At 33.1% G+C, this 16,746-nt stretch overlaps 3 protein-coding genes across 3 annotated transcripts; 1 reads left to right on the top strand and 2 right to left on the bottom strand.

The window, feature by feature from the left end:
- The first annotated feature begins 3,317 nt into the window (after positions 1-3,317).
- On the top strand, positions 3,318-15,945 carry LOC108849803 (polyubiquitin 11). Its single transcript, XM_056989031.1, is given in 3 exon segments — positions 3,318-3,775; positions 5,959-6,238; positions 15,715-15,945. Coding segments are annotated over 3 exon segments (933 nt in total). The 5' UTR covers positions 3,318-3,338; the 3' UTR covers positions 15,931-15,945.
- LOC130496713 (uncharacterized) lies at positions 7,733-10,480 on the bottom strand. Its single transcript, XM_056989030.1, has 6 exons — positions 9,952-10,480; positions 9,061-9,285; positions 8,858-8,987; positions 8,485-8,781; positions 8,180-8,401; positions 7,733-8,115 (listed from the first exon to the last, which is right to left on the bottom strand). Coding segments are annotated over exons 1-6 (1,164 nt in total). The 5' UTR covers positions 9,954-10,480; the 3' UTR covers positions 7,733-7,827.
- Positions 10,852-15,166, bottom strand: LOC130496712 (uncharacterized). The gene is made up of 5 exons (XM_056989027.1): positions 12,527-15,166; positions 11,899-12,430; positions 11,729-11,828; positions 11,249-11,632; positions 10,852-11,162 (listed from the first exon to the last, which is right to left on the bottom strand). The coding sequence occupies exons 1-5, from the start codon at positions 14,580-14,582 to the stop codon at positions 10,893-10,895; spliced, it is 3,342 nt and encodes a 1,113-aa protein (XP_056845007.1). The 5' UTR covers positions 14,583-15,166; the 3' UTR covers positions 10,852-10,892.
- Positions 15,946-16,746: the final 801 nt, after the last annotated feature.

Genomic DNA, 16,746 nt, shown 5'->3' with positions numbered 1-16,746 from the left:
TAAAACGAACTGAGATAATGACAATATTTTTTTGGTTTACAATAAGATAATTTGCTGTCCATATAATTAATATTAAAATAGATAATTCGAGTGTATATATATATATACATTTAAAATAATTTTGGTTTGCTGTTATTAAACCCAATATAAAATAAATACATATATAATATTTTAATATTACTTAACTAAATATAATATAAATATAAATTTGATATTATGGTTACATTCTTTTATTCATTTTGAGATAATAATAAATTATCAGATAAATAACTTAAGTTATTTAAAGATGATAATGAAAAATTATCAAAAAATTACTAAAATTATTTATGGAGAATTTGACTAATAAGCAAAATAACTTAAAACTATGGAGAGCATGACACATAAGCAAATTTACTTCTCAAATAACAGTATAGATGAGAGTGATTTTGATTGTTTTAGGAAATTTATTTTTTAATATAGATGACTCGATCTAATTATGTGATATATATATATAATAAATTTGGTTTAATATTATTAAACAAAAATATAAATAAATACATATATAATATTTTAATATTACTTAATTAAATAAAATATAAATTTGATATTATCGTTAAACTTTTTTATTTATTTTTAGATAATAATAAATTAACAGATAAATCACTAAATTATTTAAAGATGATAATGATAGATTATCAACTAACTTACTAAAATAATTTATGTAGAATTTGATTAATAAGCAAAATAACCTAAACTATGGAGAGCATGAGACGTAAGCAAATTTACTTTTCAAATAATAGTATGATGAGAGTGATTTTGATTGTTTTAAGAAATTTATTTTAAAATATAGACTATTCGATCTAATTATGTGATATAAATATATGTTTAAAATAAATTTGGTTCATATTATTAAACCAAATATAAAATAAATACATATATAATATTTAATTAAATCTAATATAAATATAAATTTGAAATTATCTTTAATTTTTATTTATTTTGAGATAATAATAAATGATCAGATAAATCACTAAAATTATTTAAAGATGATAATGAAAATTATCAAATAAATTACTAAATTATTTATGGAGAATTTGACTAATAAGCAAAATAACCTAGAACTATGGAAAGCATGACACTGACACATAAGCAGATTTACTTCTCAAATAGTATAGATATATAAAATAAATTTGGTTTAATATTATTAAACCAAATATAAAATAAATACATATATAATTATTAATTAAATATAATATAAATATAAATTTGATATTATCGTTAAATTTTATATTTATTTTGAGATAATAATAAATTATCAGATAAATCACCAAAATTATTTAAAATGATAATGATAAATTATGAAATAAATTAATAAAATTATTTATGGAGAATTTGACTAATAAGCGAAATAACCTAAAACTATGGAGAGAATGACACATAAGCAAATATACTTCTCAAATAATAGTATATAAAAGTCTAAAACCTGATAAAATATGAAAAATAAGAAAAGCTAATATAACATATAAATTTAATATTAATAAAATAAAATTTGTTTATTTATATACAAGATTCATCAAGGCTATTTTTTAAATTAATTAATTCGTGACTCATCTAAAAACAAATAATAAATCAATGATAATTTATCTTAAACTTAATAAAAATATGACAAATAAGCAAAATTAGCTCAAATCATAGAGAATATGACAAGTAAGCAAAATCACTTCATAAATAATAGTAGTCTAAAACCTGATAAAAATATGAAAAATAAGAAAAGCTAATATAACATATAAATTTAATATTATTAAAATAAAATTTGTTAATTTATATACAAGATTCATCAAGGTTATTTTTTAAATTAATTAATTAGTGACTCAGCTAAATTAGTTTATCTTAAACTTAATAAAAATATGACAAATAAGCAAAATTAGCTAAAATCATGGAGAACATGACAAGTAAGCAAAATAGTTTATCTTAAACTTAATAAAAATATGACAAATAAGCAAAATTAGCTAAAATCATGGAGAACATGACAAGTAAGCAAAATCACTTCATAAATAATAGTATAGATATAAATTCTTATGTCTAATAATTTTTAAAAAGTTTTCTTTGTACACTACGATATATTTAGGAATTATATTTTTAATTTAAAATATGTTTTTTTTAAACTTTTAGCTCTTTAATTAAAATATTTTTTCAGATAACAACACAATAATACATAAATATCTTTTTATGTTAATATATATTTTATATTTTCAATAATTCTAACTATTATGAATTTTAATAAATTATCTAACGAAAACTAAAATTTATTTTTATTTTGTGTATAATTTTAATATTTTATTCATTAAAGTATAAACGATTTTAACCGCTCTTACTTTTAATATGAGAGTTCCATTGGGAAAAATAACTTTACAAATGTGTTGTGCCAACATGCATAATCGTTTTACAATGATTTATCAATACATGTATTGTTAATTCAAAAACTATTTTGATAAGTTATTATTTATGGTTTTAAAAAGTTTTGTACCGTATATCAAATTATTTATATATAAAAATTAATCATCAATATATATGAATATGTTCATTACTGTGTTAATATTTTTTTGAAAACTCTCATGTATAATAGATATTTTAATTATGCGTTTTCTGTTTCTATTTTTGTGTTTTTATTAATAAAAGATATTCTTTTGGATAACAAAAATATATATAAATAAATTATTTTTAAATACATTAAAAATATTTTTGGATAATAACACAATATATATAGGAATTATCTTTTTATTTTAAAATACATTTTTACTATATCAGTTTTAATAGAATTATATGATATTCTGATGTAATAAGTTTTATACTCTTTTCTATTTTTGGATAAAATTTTATTATATTATATTATAATTAATAATCTAATGTAGTAAATAAATTTATTTACTTATAGAAATATTTACAAAGTTTTATTATACGTTTAAGTCTGTTTTTAGTGTTCATAAGCAAAGTTACATGTATAAGGTATATACGATAACTACAATAGCAATAGCTTATCATATCTAATAAAATATATTTGATAAACTATAGTTTATTGTATAAACATTATCTGAATACGTAGGTGGAGAACCAAAAACCTGATACTTTGATTTGTTCTCGTGTATAATATCTAATACATAAAATTATGTTGTTAATATGGCTCTTAAAAATTATATAATAACAGATTTTATATAATATTCATTAAGGGTAGTATTGATATTAATCACTCTAACTTTTAACGTGAGAGCTCCGTTGCGAAAAATTACTTCGCAAATAATAGTATAGATCTTGTTTATTAACTCTTATTTACGTACATTCACTTGCGAGTACTAGGTTAAATGCAGATTTCTATTAAGAATGTGGCTGGAAAAACAATGTTAAACCTAGAAGTCAATAGCTCCAAATCGATCGACTTCGAAATCGGCGAAGAAGACACAACCCTTAGTCATTATAATAAAGCCACAAAGATTTCCAAAAAGATTGTGGATGGAAAGATGACGATAAACCTAGAGGTGGCTAGCTCCAAAAGCATCGACCTTAGGATCAGTCAAGTCATGCAAATTTTTGTAAAGAATTTGAAAGGAAAGAGCATTGTCATAAATGTGGCCAGCTTCGACACCATTGACAACCTCAAGGACCAGATCCAAGACAAGGAAGGTATCCCACCGGACCAGCAGAGATTGATCTTCGCTGGAAAGACTCTTGAGGATGGTCACACCTTGGCCTACTACAACATTCAGAAGGAGTCGACCCTTCACTTAGTACTGCGTCTGAGGTAGCGTGATGCAGCGTTGGAGCACGTTCCTTACTATTGGGCTTTGTTTCAGTCGTTGCTTTCAGTTATTTACGTGGCCATTTTCTTCTCGTATACTTTAGATTTTTTTCCATTACCTTTCCTGTTTAAGGGCTTGTTGTGAGTCTAAATGGGATTCAGTTTTTAATAACCGTTAAAGAAAGAGTTTTGGTAGCTAAACGAGCTTCGATTCTTAGTTTATGGAAGAGTTTTTCAATCTAAATGTTGATTTTCTTCAGTAAAGTCATTTCCAACCCAACTCTATTTTTTCCTCCAAAATGGAGTAAAAGTGAGTTTGGAGTAGAAAATGCTCCACCCCCACTCTATTTCTCACTCCATAATGGAGTTTACTCCATAAATGGAGTAATCTAATTTTTTTTTTGTTCATCACTCCATTATGGAGTGAGAAATGGAGTAGGGTTTGAGCATTTTTACTCCATAATCACTTTTACTCCATTTTGGAGAAAAAAATGGTGTTTTATATTAGAGATGCTCTAATGCTGAAACCAGATCACACACCAAACCATCAAATATCTCGTGTCGTTGTTAACGTTCCTCCCCCCTATCTATCCTAACGACTCATCTACGACCTCTATTTTTCTTTTCAGCATTGTTAAATTTACTGGATTTTGAATTCCAAACTCATTACAGCGAATGAACTGGCTCATGTATTATATAAGATCATCTCCAGTTTCTAATGTGCAATATTTCTCACAGTCTAATGATTTTCAATGCATTTAAAAGGGTTCTTCTAGGCCATTAATAACGATATAAAAACCATCAATTAGATTTAGATCAGAAAAATAAATAGTAGAAAGACCCGTTGGTCATTTAAAAACTTCTAATGGTTTTCTATTAACTCTAAGTCCAGCCAAAAAACACACACACACTGACACACACCTGATATAAGTTATAACCTTCCAGTTTTTTAAAAGCGAATCACGCCCATCGCCATCTCTTTAGCGATGTCAATATATCTCTAAACCTAACGGCAACGTAAATATCTTACTGACCTGATAAAAGGTTGAGAAATTAAGTTAAAATTTTTTAGAATTATTCTTGGGTTCACCCCCTAAGGTGAACCTTTAGATTCATCAACCAATAGAATTCAAGTATTTTTTATTTAATATCTTTTAAAAAAAGAAACAAAATCTTGTTAAATTATATTATGTTTTTAAAATAAATAGCTAAAAATAAAAAAAAACAGTAATAATTGAAAAAAAGAATTTTTAATTTTTAAAACTATGATTCATCCAACGGTTTAGTGTTTACCCAAGGGTTTAGGGTTTCCCAAGGGTTTAGGGTTTTCCAAGATTTTAGGGTTTAGTATTTAGGGTTTAGGGTTTAGTATTTTGGGTTTAGAGTTTTTATTAAAAAAAATTTTGCAACTACAACTATTTTTATTTATTTTTAGCTATTTATTTGAAAACATAATATAATTTAACAATATTTTATTTATTTTTTAAAGACATTAAATATAAAATACTTGAATTCTATTGATTGGTGAATCTAAAGGTTCACCCTAGGGGGTGAACCCAAGAATAACTCAATTTTTTATCGACAATAATATGTTCTTTTTATTTTTACAATTGTTTTTATTTTTACAATTGTTGGCAAATTATATTTGTAAAATCTCAGATAAAGAACCGAAGAGGCACCAGTTTATTCACAACAGTCGATTCAAGACTACGTTTCCCAAAAGGCAAAAGCCAGTCAAAAAATAAATGATATCATTATGGAAAATTGTTACACAAATAAATGCCTCCCCAAACGTCTACAAAACCCTAAGAGTCAAGAGTAAACAATTCTTTAAAAAGAAAAAAAAACTCCAGTGAAAGTTGGATTTTCTGGTTTCATAATTCTATTTTGTTTGGCATTTTGCAAATTATCTTGTATTAACTTTTTTTTCATCATTCACCTACTAAAATGCAGAGTTCTATTAAGATTGTGGATGGAAACACAACGATCTGCTTAGACGCCGATAGCTCCAAAACAATCAACCTCAAAATCGACGAAGCTCCAACACGTCCATACATCGGACATGACCTCCCTCATGGTGATGTCATGCAGATTTCAAAAAAGACTGTGGATGGAAAGACTACTATCAACATAGAGGCGGATTGCTCCAAACTCATCAACCTTAAGATCAGTGATGACCCTACCAGATCGAACGTTCGTAATGGTCAACTCATGCAGATTTTTGTGAAGACATTGACAGGAAAGTTCATCCCCTTGAAGTGCGAAGACGTTGACACCATCAAAAACGTCAAGGCCAAGATCCAGGATAAAGAGGGCATTCCGCTTGACAAGCAGATGCTGATCCTTGCTAGCAAACAGCTTGAGGATGGTTGGACAGTGGCTGACTATAACATCAAGACGGACTCGATCATTCACTTGATACAACGTCATTAAGACTTGAGACTGTGGCGATGTTGGTGCTTAATGGTGTTCGTGTTTCTCTTGTTCTTTTTTCTTTGTCGGCCTGATAATGGGCTTAATATGTTGTATTAAACGTTTAGTTTAAGTTATTGGGCTTTTAAATTGGAGGGCTTTCAACGCTATATTGTAAGCAGGTCCCGAAAGTCGGTATGTGAACACCATTTACACATGACTAAATCACATCTTCAGACCAAGGTTTGTCTACGTACGTACATACATAAACAAGTATCTCCATGTATGAAAAGTAAACTAATCATAATTCCACTAAATATGTATATCTTATCCACTTCATATCCGTTACGCCGACTCGCCGAGATCCAATCTAAATATGATATTGCAAAATCATAGTTGGTTGTGACGTGGGATTTGTGAATATGACTTTAGAAAATTGATTCTTTTTTTTTTCTATCAAAGTTCGACAACAAACAATCCAACATTATAATTATAAGATGTGTTTGGAATGGCGATAAAACAATTTCGCCAATAGCAGCCACTCCAACAAATGTAACAGAATGTTCCTCAGAGCTGCATGTCATCGAAAAGGGGTATTACGTTGATATGCTTCGATCAATTCATTTTTCTTTGCATATTCTAGAATTCACATATCACTACGTTCATTTTATACTAACTCTTTGAATCCGGCAAGAAGAAAAAAACACAACTAATTAGTTTACTCTTCGAGTTTATTAAAAGCGAATCATGCCCTATTAGCATCTCTTAAGCAACGTCAATGCTATGTAAGTTTAAAACTTTCTCGACAACCTAAAAGTAATGTGACTTTACTAGTATTATATAAGTGACCTATTGAACTGGTAAGTTAATAATAATAGACGGTCTGTTTTATTTTTACAATTGTTGACAAAATAGTCACTACAAGAAAGCAGGCGGATACCGACGGACGAATTCGTCAGAATATCGTCGGAATAGACATATTTTGACGAATATCTGACGAAACTGTCCGTCGGTATCATTTCGTCGGAATTTCGAACTTCGTCGGAATTTCGTCAGCCACACCGACGAATTTCTGACGAATGCCGAGAAACTATATTCTGACGAACTTCTAACCACATTCCGATAACAGCTCCGACAACAGCGGTCCTCGGAAAATTGGAAAATACTGACGAACTAGGTCCCTCGGAAAATACCGACGAACCTGTCCCTCGGAAATACCGACGAACTCGGTCCCTCGGTAAATACCGACGACTACGTTCGTCAGTATTTTCCGACGACATTGTTCGTCGGTAATTTCCGAGGGACAGGTTCGTCGGTATTTTCCGAGGGACAGGTTCGTCGGTATTTTCCGAGGGACAGGTTCGTCGGTATTTTCCGAGGGACAGGTTCGTCGGTATTTTCCGAGGACCGCGGTTCGTCGGTATTTTCCGAGGGACATGGTTCGTCAGTATTTCCAATTTTTCAATATAGAATTTGTATTTTGCATTTTTAAATATTTTTATTATAGAATAAAATTTTGCAATTTTATAAATTTAATTAAAATAAATCTGAAATTGAAAACTAATAATATTATAGAATTTAAATTCATACAAACCGAAATATTAAAAAAAAACATTCAGAAAGTTTTAAAATTCAGAAAAAAACTAAGAACTCGAAGCAAATAAACGGTTTAGCTTCTCCATTATCTCGGCGTTGGTCTTCTTTTGGGATGCCAACTCAGCAAGGATAGTGGCATTCTCAGCAAGGATAGTGGCATTCTCAGCTTGGATAGTGGCGTTCTGCTCCTCCAATGCCACAATCCGTTCACCTTTGTCATGTAGCTCATCGAGAATCATGGGATCGGCATACGGAGCCTGCGAAGAAGATGCCGGATACGAAGAAGCACGGCGGGCCAATCCAACTAAAAAGCCTCCTTTCCTTTTAGGAACAGCCTACAAAATATTTTAAGTTAGTAAACTACATTATAAAATGAATATATTAATAAAAAAAAATTACCTTTTCAACCATCTCATTGATTTGCAATCGGGACAAGTTGGTTGAAGCTCCCACTGAATCGCCGTCATCAGAGAGAGGCTGAGATTGAGATGCTATTTCAGTTTCCACCAAATCAACGACATCTTTGATCAAGAGGTCCTGAATTTGACCCGTCTTCTTGTTAGTGTGAGCCACCTTAATGAGTTGGAGTCGATCAACGGGATTACCGTCATTTGCTTCGATCTAAAAAACCACCATTATTAGCCAAGGAATATATAAAATATTTATATAAATAAACATAAAGATAAATAATAAAAAAAACTTACAAGTTCATCTTCCTTAGTAGACATAGAGCAAGCCCCGAGGTTGTGCACATACATACCTTTCCCGCCACGATCGCTCTTCCGGTTCTTAGAGTTCCTAGAAGACGTCTCTGCAGTTTCGTCCTTCTGCCAATGAGCTACCAACTGCTCGAACACCCTCCCGTTGATGTTCCGTGGCCTCTTGTTCTTCTGCCAAACTTTCTTCCACGCATTCACTTGCTTTGTATAAGAGTCCATGGCCTTAGCTTTGAATCTAATACGGACTGTTTCCGTGTGATCGGGGTGCCAGTTGAACTCTTGCTACAAAACACACATAATTTTAATAAGTAGATATATTAAAAAAATGTAAGTAATTTAAAAAATGAAGAGTTATTACCGCAAATTGACGAAACCACAACTCTTGGTCTTCTTGAGGGATCTCACTCCACTTCGTATATCCAATTTGGAGCATGGAATACATCATCTGGTTGATGCTCCTGCTAATGCCATTACTCGACTTGGTGAACCTTTAAAAAAATACAAGTTAACAAGTTAATTAATGGAAAAAAACATAATGCAACAAATAAAAAAAATACTAACCAAGTGCTATGTCCTCGTCGTGGGGTGGGATGGAGAACCGGGAGATGCTCTCGACCCGGTTGTTGAACCAATAGTTCAACTGGCATGACCCCCGGATTCTGTTGAGCGGGAGGTGGAGCGGGAATATATGCGGGAAACGAGTTTTGTTCGTGAGACGATCCCGATGCACGGGAAGAGCTCACCGAACTACGTCGACGGGCTGCAGGGCGGGGTGATTCCTCGGACCTAAAAAAATTAATACATCAAATTAATTAAATGATTTTTACATAAAAAATGATTTATATATATATATATATAAAATATAAAAAATTATAATTTTTTATAAATATTGAAAAGGGTTGTTAAATATTTTTAAAAATCGAAAAACGTTTTTAAAAATCAAAAATCATTTTAAAAAAATCAAAAAACGTTTTTAAAAATCAAAAAACGTTTCTAAAAATCAACCAAAAAATAAAACGTTTTAAATAATACATAGTTTAAACTGTAAACTTGAAAAAACGTTTTTAAATATCAAAAAACGTTTTTAAAAATCAAAAATCATTTTTAAAAATCAAAAAACGTTTTTAAAAATAAAAAAAACGTTTCTAAAAATCAAAAAAAAAAAACGTTTTAAATAATACATAGTTTAAACTGTAAACTTGAAAAAACGTTTTTAAATATCAAAAAACGTTTTTAAATATCAAAAAACGTTTTAAAAAATAGTAAAACGTTTTGAATTTAACAAAAACACAAAATAATTCCAGAAAAAAATTAAAACAACAACAATCCTAACTTATATATCCTAAACAATCCATTCAATCCTAAAACATTCAATCAAACAAGAACAAATCGGAGATCTAACATCCAAAACCCTAAAAAATTGAAATAAACAAAGGTTAGGATGATTCTTACATGATTTCGGGTTTGGGGGAAGAGATATGAGCGTGGGTAGAGGAATCGCCGGGGATGGGAGCTCGAAAACCACCGGAATCGCCTTCAAAGAGAGAGAAACGGCGGAGAGGATAGAGAGAGAGGCGGAAATAACGAAGAAGGAAGAAGAAGGGTTAATTATATTTGATGATTCCGACGGACACGGGTTCGTCAGTATTCCGTCGGAATCATTAAATATAAACCAATTCGAGGTGCGCGAAAATTTTCACGCGGTTTAGTTTCCCGGGTGAATAAAATTTCCGACGGACACGGGTTCGTCAGTGTTTTCCGACGGAATACTGACAAACTTTACCGAGGGAATTCCGACGACATAGTGTTTAGGGGTTGATTACAAGTTTCTAAATGCAAAATCCTAATCTCTGATAATATATATAGTATTTGCATAAATATTTAACAATAAAAATGTTTTTATAACACAATTTTACACAATAACATTTTTTTGTAGTAAGATTAGATGAATATGATTGTATAAGTATATGAGTGTTAAGATGAGATGTTATAAAAACATTGATATGCATAAACACTTATTTTATGAGTTGTTATATTTGAATGGTTGCGATCTAATACTATACTAAAAACTTATTATGTGTTATTTTTGTTGTTTTGGCATCTAAATTTATAGATTTATATGTTTGAAATTGTTTTCAAACACAAGTCCTCGTTAATTCGTCAGTATATTCCGACGACATACCGACGAACTCGACCAGTTCGTCGGTATGTCGTCGGAATATACTGACGAATTAACGAGGAAGTATACAAACATCATTGAAACCCTATGTCGTCGGAACTCCGTCGCAATATACCGACGGATTACCGACGAACTAGCCTGGTTCATCGGTAATCCGTCGGTATATGCCGACGGAATTCCGACGGACCGAGGAAAAAAAAAAAAAAAAAAAAACCTAATCCGAATCTTCTGAATCTTCATCAAACTCCCCAACCTCAGCTTCTGGCTCCGAATGTACAACAGCATCAAGTCCAAACTCAGTAAAATTCTCAACGAATTCAACATCTGCCAAATCTTGAACTGCCTGGGCGTTGCTGGTAGACTCTGGTTGCAATGGTTCATCATCATCAGAACTTCCATTCAATCGTCCTCTTGGGTTGATTTGCGTTACTGTGACCCATGGATCGTCTCTGTACGTCACCCGAGGGTAACTGATGTAGCACACCTATACATATCAATTTTACAAGTATTAGTAGAGTATATAACATTAATTAATGATATTGGTAAAAAATTATGAATAAATTAACATACCTGATCAGCTTGCGAACCAAGAATGAAGGGATCATAATATTGAAGTTTCCGCCGCGAATGAACCGATATAACACCAAACGCATCAATCTTCACTCCTCTATCTAGGGTGGTGTCATACCAATCACAATAGAATACTACACAACGCAATCCAACCATTCCAGGAAATTGGATTTCTAATATTTCTTTTATGTTGCCGTAGTAGACATCGTCACCGGAAGAAGATGAAACACCAGCATCATATGTTGTCTTAGAATGACCTTTCTTTGTGAATGCATATCCTCGCGTACAGAATTTTGGATATGATTTGACCACATAGTTTGGTCCCTGCACAAATTCGCGTATCCAATCATCGAACACAAAACCTCTGGCCAAACCATCATTCACCTATAAATTAAAAACATATATGAGTGAAAAGTTAATTTGTTTATATTAAAATTAAACTACTCATTTGCATAGGGTAATATGATATATATAACTCACATAACTACGAAGCCACGCAGCAAATCCATTATCTCTAAGTTGTTGAAGCTCATGTTCTGTTGCATGGCTGTGAGTCATACGCAACTCCGCCATATATACACTATATACAAAAATATTATATCAATTTATTGAATATTAAAAAAACAATGTAAATGAATAAATATTTTTACCTCTCATATTGTAGAACATCTTCACAGTTGGTGAGCAAATATGTTTGCAAATGAGCGTGCTCAGTGTCCGTAAGTCTCCGCTTCGTGAATGTTCCACTAAGTCGTCCTATTTCCTTGAACATGCTTGGGACAGTAACATGATATGTTGCTCTCTCTCCTCTGTCATTGTGCCGAGAAGGTCTTCGGTGTTTTGTATGCACTTCTGGTGGAAAATAATTTTCAGCAAAAATTGCAGTTTCTTCATTGATCACCTGTGCCACTATAGATCCTTCCACCCGGCTTAAATTTTTGACCATCTTCTTCAGATGATGCATATAACGCTCAAAAATATACATCCATCTGTACTGCACAGGACCACCAAGTTCCAATTCTCTTGCGAGATGAATAACAAGATGTTCCATAACATCAAAGAATGATGGAGGAAATATCTTCTCGAGGTTGCACATGCTGACTGGAGCGTTTGTCTTCAAATTATTAATACCCTCTTCAGTCACTACTCTGCTGCATAAATCGCGGAAGAAAACACTTATCCCTACATAGATAAAAGACATAGATTTCATAAGTATTAGTTTATATAAGCATAACTGTTAAATATAAAAATAAATTAAACTGTAAAAATAAAAGATACCTGCAATTGCTTCATGAACATTACGTGGCAATAATGCTGAAAAAGCAAACGGAAGGAGGCGCTGCATAATTACATGACAATCATGACTCTTCAAGCCAGTAAACTTTCCTTCGCTTCTATCAACGCAGTTCCCCAAATTTGATGCATATCCGTCAGGAAATTTCACTTTATCTGTAATCCAATCAAAGAACTCTTCTTTTCTAGCACCATCCAGACGATAAATGGGAAAAGGGGCCGTACCATTCTCATCCACATGAAGTTCAGGACGATCACAGATATCGACTAAATCCAACCTTGACTTCAAGTTATCCTTCGTTTTACCTTGGATGTTAAGGACTGTGTTCATCAGATTGTCGAAGAAGTTCTTCTCAATATGCATGACATCTAAATTATGCCGCAATAGATGACTTTCCCAATATGGCAGATCCCAGAAAATACTCTTTTTGTGCCAGTTATGTAGCTCTCCAACCGCACTGACTCGAATGTTTTCATGTCCACCTACATCTGGCGTCCTTTCTGCATCAAAATACCTAAACTGCTTCAACAAATCTTCCCCACTAACTTCCACAGGTGGACCATCAAACACCTGCTTGTTCTTCGTAAATGCATTCCTACTCCTGCGGTATGGATGATCAGGTGGTAGAAATCGCCTGTGACAATCAAACCAACACGTTTTCCTTCCGTTCTTTAGTTGGAAAGCAGCTGTGTCATCTTGACAATATGGACATGATAGTCTCCCATGTGTTGTCCATCCAGATAACATACCATATGCTGGAAAGTCACTTATTGTCCACATAAGTACTGCCCGCATATGAAAGTTTTCTTTGCACGAAACATCGTATGTCTCAAAACCATGCGCCCATAGTTGTTGCAACTCATATATCAGTGGTTGAAGAAACACATCTAGTGATCTTTTAGGATGCTCTGGCCCGGGGACGAGAATTGAGAGGAACAAAAACTCTCGTCGCATGCACAAGCTCGGCGGTAGGTTGTACGGTGTCACAATAACTGGCCAAAGAGAATACTGTCTTCCATGCTTTCCAAATGGGCTGAAACCATCAGTAGATAATCCAAGATAAACATTTCTTCTCTCTTCTGCAAATTCTGGATATGTTGACTGGAAATGTTTCCAAGCCTTCGCATCTGAAGGATGTCTAATCTCACCATTTGTGGAATGCTCTGCATGCCATCTCATTGCTTTTGCTGTGCGCTCACACTGATACAACCTCTTCAATCTTTCCGTCAAAGGCAAATACCACATTCTTTTGAACGGGATCGGAACTCTTCCCCTCGTCTCCTGGAAACGAGGTTTCCCACAAAATTTGCATTCATTCCGTGTCTCATCCGCTCTCCAGTAGATCATGCAGTTGTCAATACATACATCTATCACTTCGTACGGTAGTTGAAGACCGGCAACCAGTTTCTGAACTTCGTAGTATGAACCCGGTGCAACATTATCCTCAGGTAGAATGCCTTTGACAAAATCAGTAATCGCATCCATACATTCTTCAGCCAAATTATAGTCTGTCTTAATACCCATTAATCTAGTTGCAGATGATAAGGCTGAATGACCATCTCTACAATTTTGATACAAAGGTTGTTTTCCTGCATCTAACATGTCAAAAAATCTCCTAGATTCGGGATTTGGTTCTTCCCCTCTATAATGATCATGTACCATCTGCTCAGTACCTACACCATAATCTATATCCGTTCTAGATTCTTCTAACCTAATATCCGACTGAAATTCACTAATAGGCTGAGGTTCGCTAGTACTACCATATTCATAACCAGTTTCTCCATGAAGATACCAAACTTTGTAATTACGTGAAAACCCTTTCATATACAAATGAGTCCAAACATTAAATTCTTCTATAACTTTATTATTATTGCAACTAGAGCAGGGACATCTTAACATACCATTTTTTGCATCTGGTTGTTGTTGAACAAGCCTCATGAATTCTTTAATCCCTTGAACGTATTCTTCCGTAAGCAATTTGGTGTTGGGATCCAAATGAGGTTTATCCATCCATGAACGATAATAACCTCCTGAAGACATGATTTTTACGGAATTGTTATGATCAAAGAGAATGAAGAGAGAATGAGGAGTGAAGAGTTGAAATGAGGAGGAGTTGAATTTATAGGAAATTGGTTACGGCTTTCCGACGAATTTCTGACGGAATTCCGACGGACATAAAGCAGTGCGTCGGAATTCCGTCGGTATTTACAAATTTTAAACGGCTATAAAACGGTCATATGGATTTGTCGGCAACGGTCACATAGTCCATCAGAAATTCGTCGGTATTTTCTGACGGAATACCGACGACCTCAACGGTTATATCTGTTGATCAGAATATCGTCAGATAGTCGTCGGTATATGCCGACGAACAAGGGTTCGTCAGAATTCCGTCGGTATATACCGACGGAATACTGACGACCCCAACGGATATAATTGTTGATCGGAATATCGTCGGATAGTCGTCGGTATATACCGACGAACCCTGTTTCGTCGGAATTCCGTCAGTATTTACTGACGGAATTCCGACGACCTCTTATTTTTTGCTTCCGTCAGAAATTGGTCGGAAAATCGTCAAATTTGTCCGACGACACTTTGGTCCGTCGGAACCTCCGTCGGAATTCAGCGTGTTTTCTTGTAGTGAGTAAAATCTCGAATAAGGAACCGAAGAGGAACCATTGTCTTCACAACGGTCGACTCAAGACTACATTTTCCGAAGACAGTCAAAAGAATAAATGATATCATTATGGGAAATTGGTACACAAATTAATACCTCCAAACGTCTACAAAAGGAAACCCTAAGAGTTGTATCGTCTTTAGTCTCATAGTGCGATTTTGCTTAGCATTTTGCAAATTATCTCATAGTTTGTCTTTAACCTTTTCTTTTACTAAATTTAATAAAATGCAGTGTTCTATTAAGATAGTGGATGGAAAGACAACAATTAGCTTACAAGCGGATAGCTCCAAAACCATCAGCCTCAAAGTCGATGAAGAGCCAACCCGTAGAAACATTGAACATGACCGTCCTCATGGTGATGTCATGCATATTTCTAAAAAGACTGTGGGTGGAAAGACCATTATAAACATAGAGGCGGATTGCTCCAAAATCATCGACCTTAAGATCAGTGATAACCAAACCCGTCGAAATTCTCGATCGAACGTTAATAATGGTCAGCTTTTTGTAAAGACAATTACAGGAAAGTTAATCCACTTGATATGTGAAGGTTCCGACACCATCGATAACGTCAAGGCTAAGATCCAAGATAAAGAGGGTATTCCGCCGGACCAGCAGAGACTGATATTTGCTGGCAAACAGCTTGAGGATGGTCGGACATTGGCTGACTACAATATCAAGAAGGGTTCGACCATTCACTTGGTTTTACGTCTCTAAAACTGGTGGCGATGTTGGTGCTTAGTGTTGTTCGTGTTTCTTCTTTTGTTTTTTGTTTTAGTAAAACCTATGTTAACTAGTGGAGTTACACAATAATCAAGACTTCTCGTGTTTTGCTTTTGGTAAAATTTACCTCCTAAATATGATCTCCAGATCCAACCTTGAGATTTTGAAGACTAAGCGGTTTGGTAAAGTTTTCAATAAAATTATTTTTGATGATTTTGGCCTATTACTATGTAATTTTTTTTTAAAAAAAATTGAAGACCATAGACCAACTCTTGACTGAACTATGCCTAGGATTGGCTTTGAGTCTATCGATCATAGTGTCATCTACGAGCTTTGTGTAGTTTTTTCAATATTTTCAAAATTATTGTGTTTTAAAAACTGAAACCAATTACAGTGAATTATGAATGAAATGGCTCCAAAACCATCAACCTCAAAATCGACGAAGCTCCAACACGTCCATACATTGGACACGACCTTCTTCGTGGTGATGTCATGCAGATTTCTAAAGACTGGATGGAACAACGAGTTATGCATTCTGAGATTATCTTATCATTGTTCGTTCAGTTGTTGGCTTCTCATTAAACAAACTTGGGTATAACTTAACTTTTTAAGCAGCTCAGGTAATGGGCTTAATATGTTTGTACTTACATTTAGTTTAAGCTATCTATCTTATTAAAACAGAAACATTTTGTTGGACCTAACATTTATTTTGTAAGTTTTTAAATTAAATACACATTTATACTTTATAGTTAAACATACATTAAATCACTAATGTTCATTTCTTTATACTACTATCCATGTTTCCAAACA

The sequence above is a fragment of the Raphanus sativus genome, chromosome 1 (genome assembly GCF_000801105.2).
Source record: "Raphanus sativus cultivar WK10039 chromosome 1, ASM80110v3, whole genome shotgun sequence".
In the NCBI taxonomy this organism is placed as follows: domain Eukaryota; kingdom Viridiplantae; phylum Streptophyta; class Magnoliopsida; order Brassicales; family Brassicaceae; genus Raphanus; species Raphanus sativus.
Note: the sequence above shows the minus strand (reverse complement) of the source record. Positions and strands in the feature narration are given on the sequence as shown.

What these genes read in the sequence shown, in the direction of transcription:
- LOC130496713 (XM_056989030.1), bottom strand. An exon ending in TGTGGTTTCGTCAATTTGCG is followed by an intron (nt 8,782 to 8,857) that starts GTAATAACTCTT and finishes TGTGTTTTGTAG; the next exon opens with CAAGAGTTCAACTGGCACCC. An exon ending in TCAATGAGATGGTTGAAAAG is followed by an intron (nt 8,116 to 8,179) that starts GTAATTTTTTTT and finishes AATATTTTGTAG; the next exon opens with GCTGTTCCTAAAAGGAAAGG.
- LOC130496712 (XM_056989027.1), bottom strand. Translation starts at nt 14,582, where the DNA reads ATGTCTTCAGGAGGTTATTATCGTTCATGGATGGATAAACCTCATTTG. An exon ending in GATGTTCTACAATATGAGAG is followed by an intron (nt 11,829 to 11,898) that starts GTAAAAATATTT and finishes TTTTGTATATAG; the next exon opens with TGTATATATGGCGGAGTTGC. An exon ending in CTGCGTGGCTTCGTAGTTAT is followed by an intron (nt 11,633 to 11,728) that starts GTGAGTTATATA and finishes TTTAATTTATAG; the next exon opens with GTGAATGATGGTTTGGCCAG.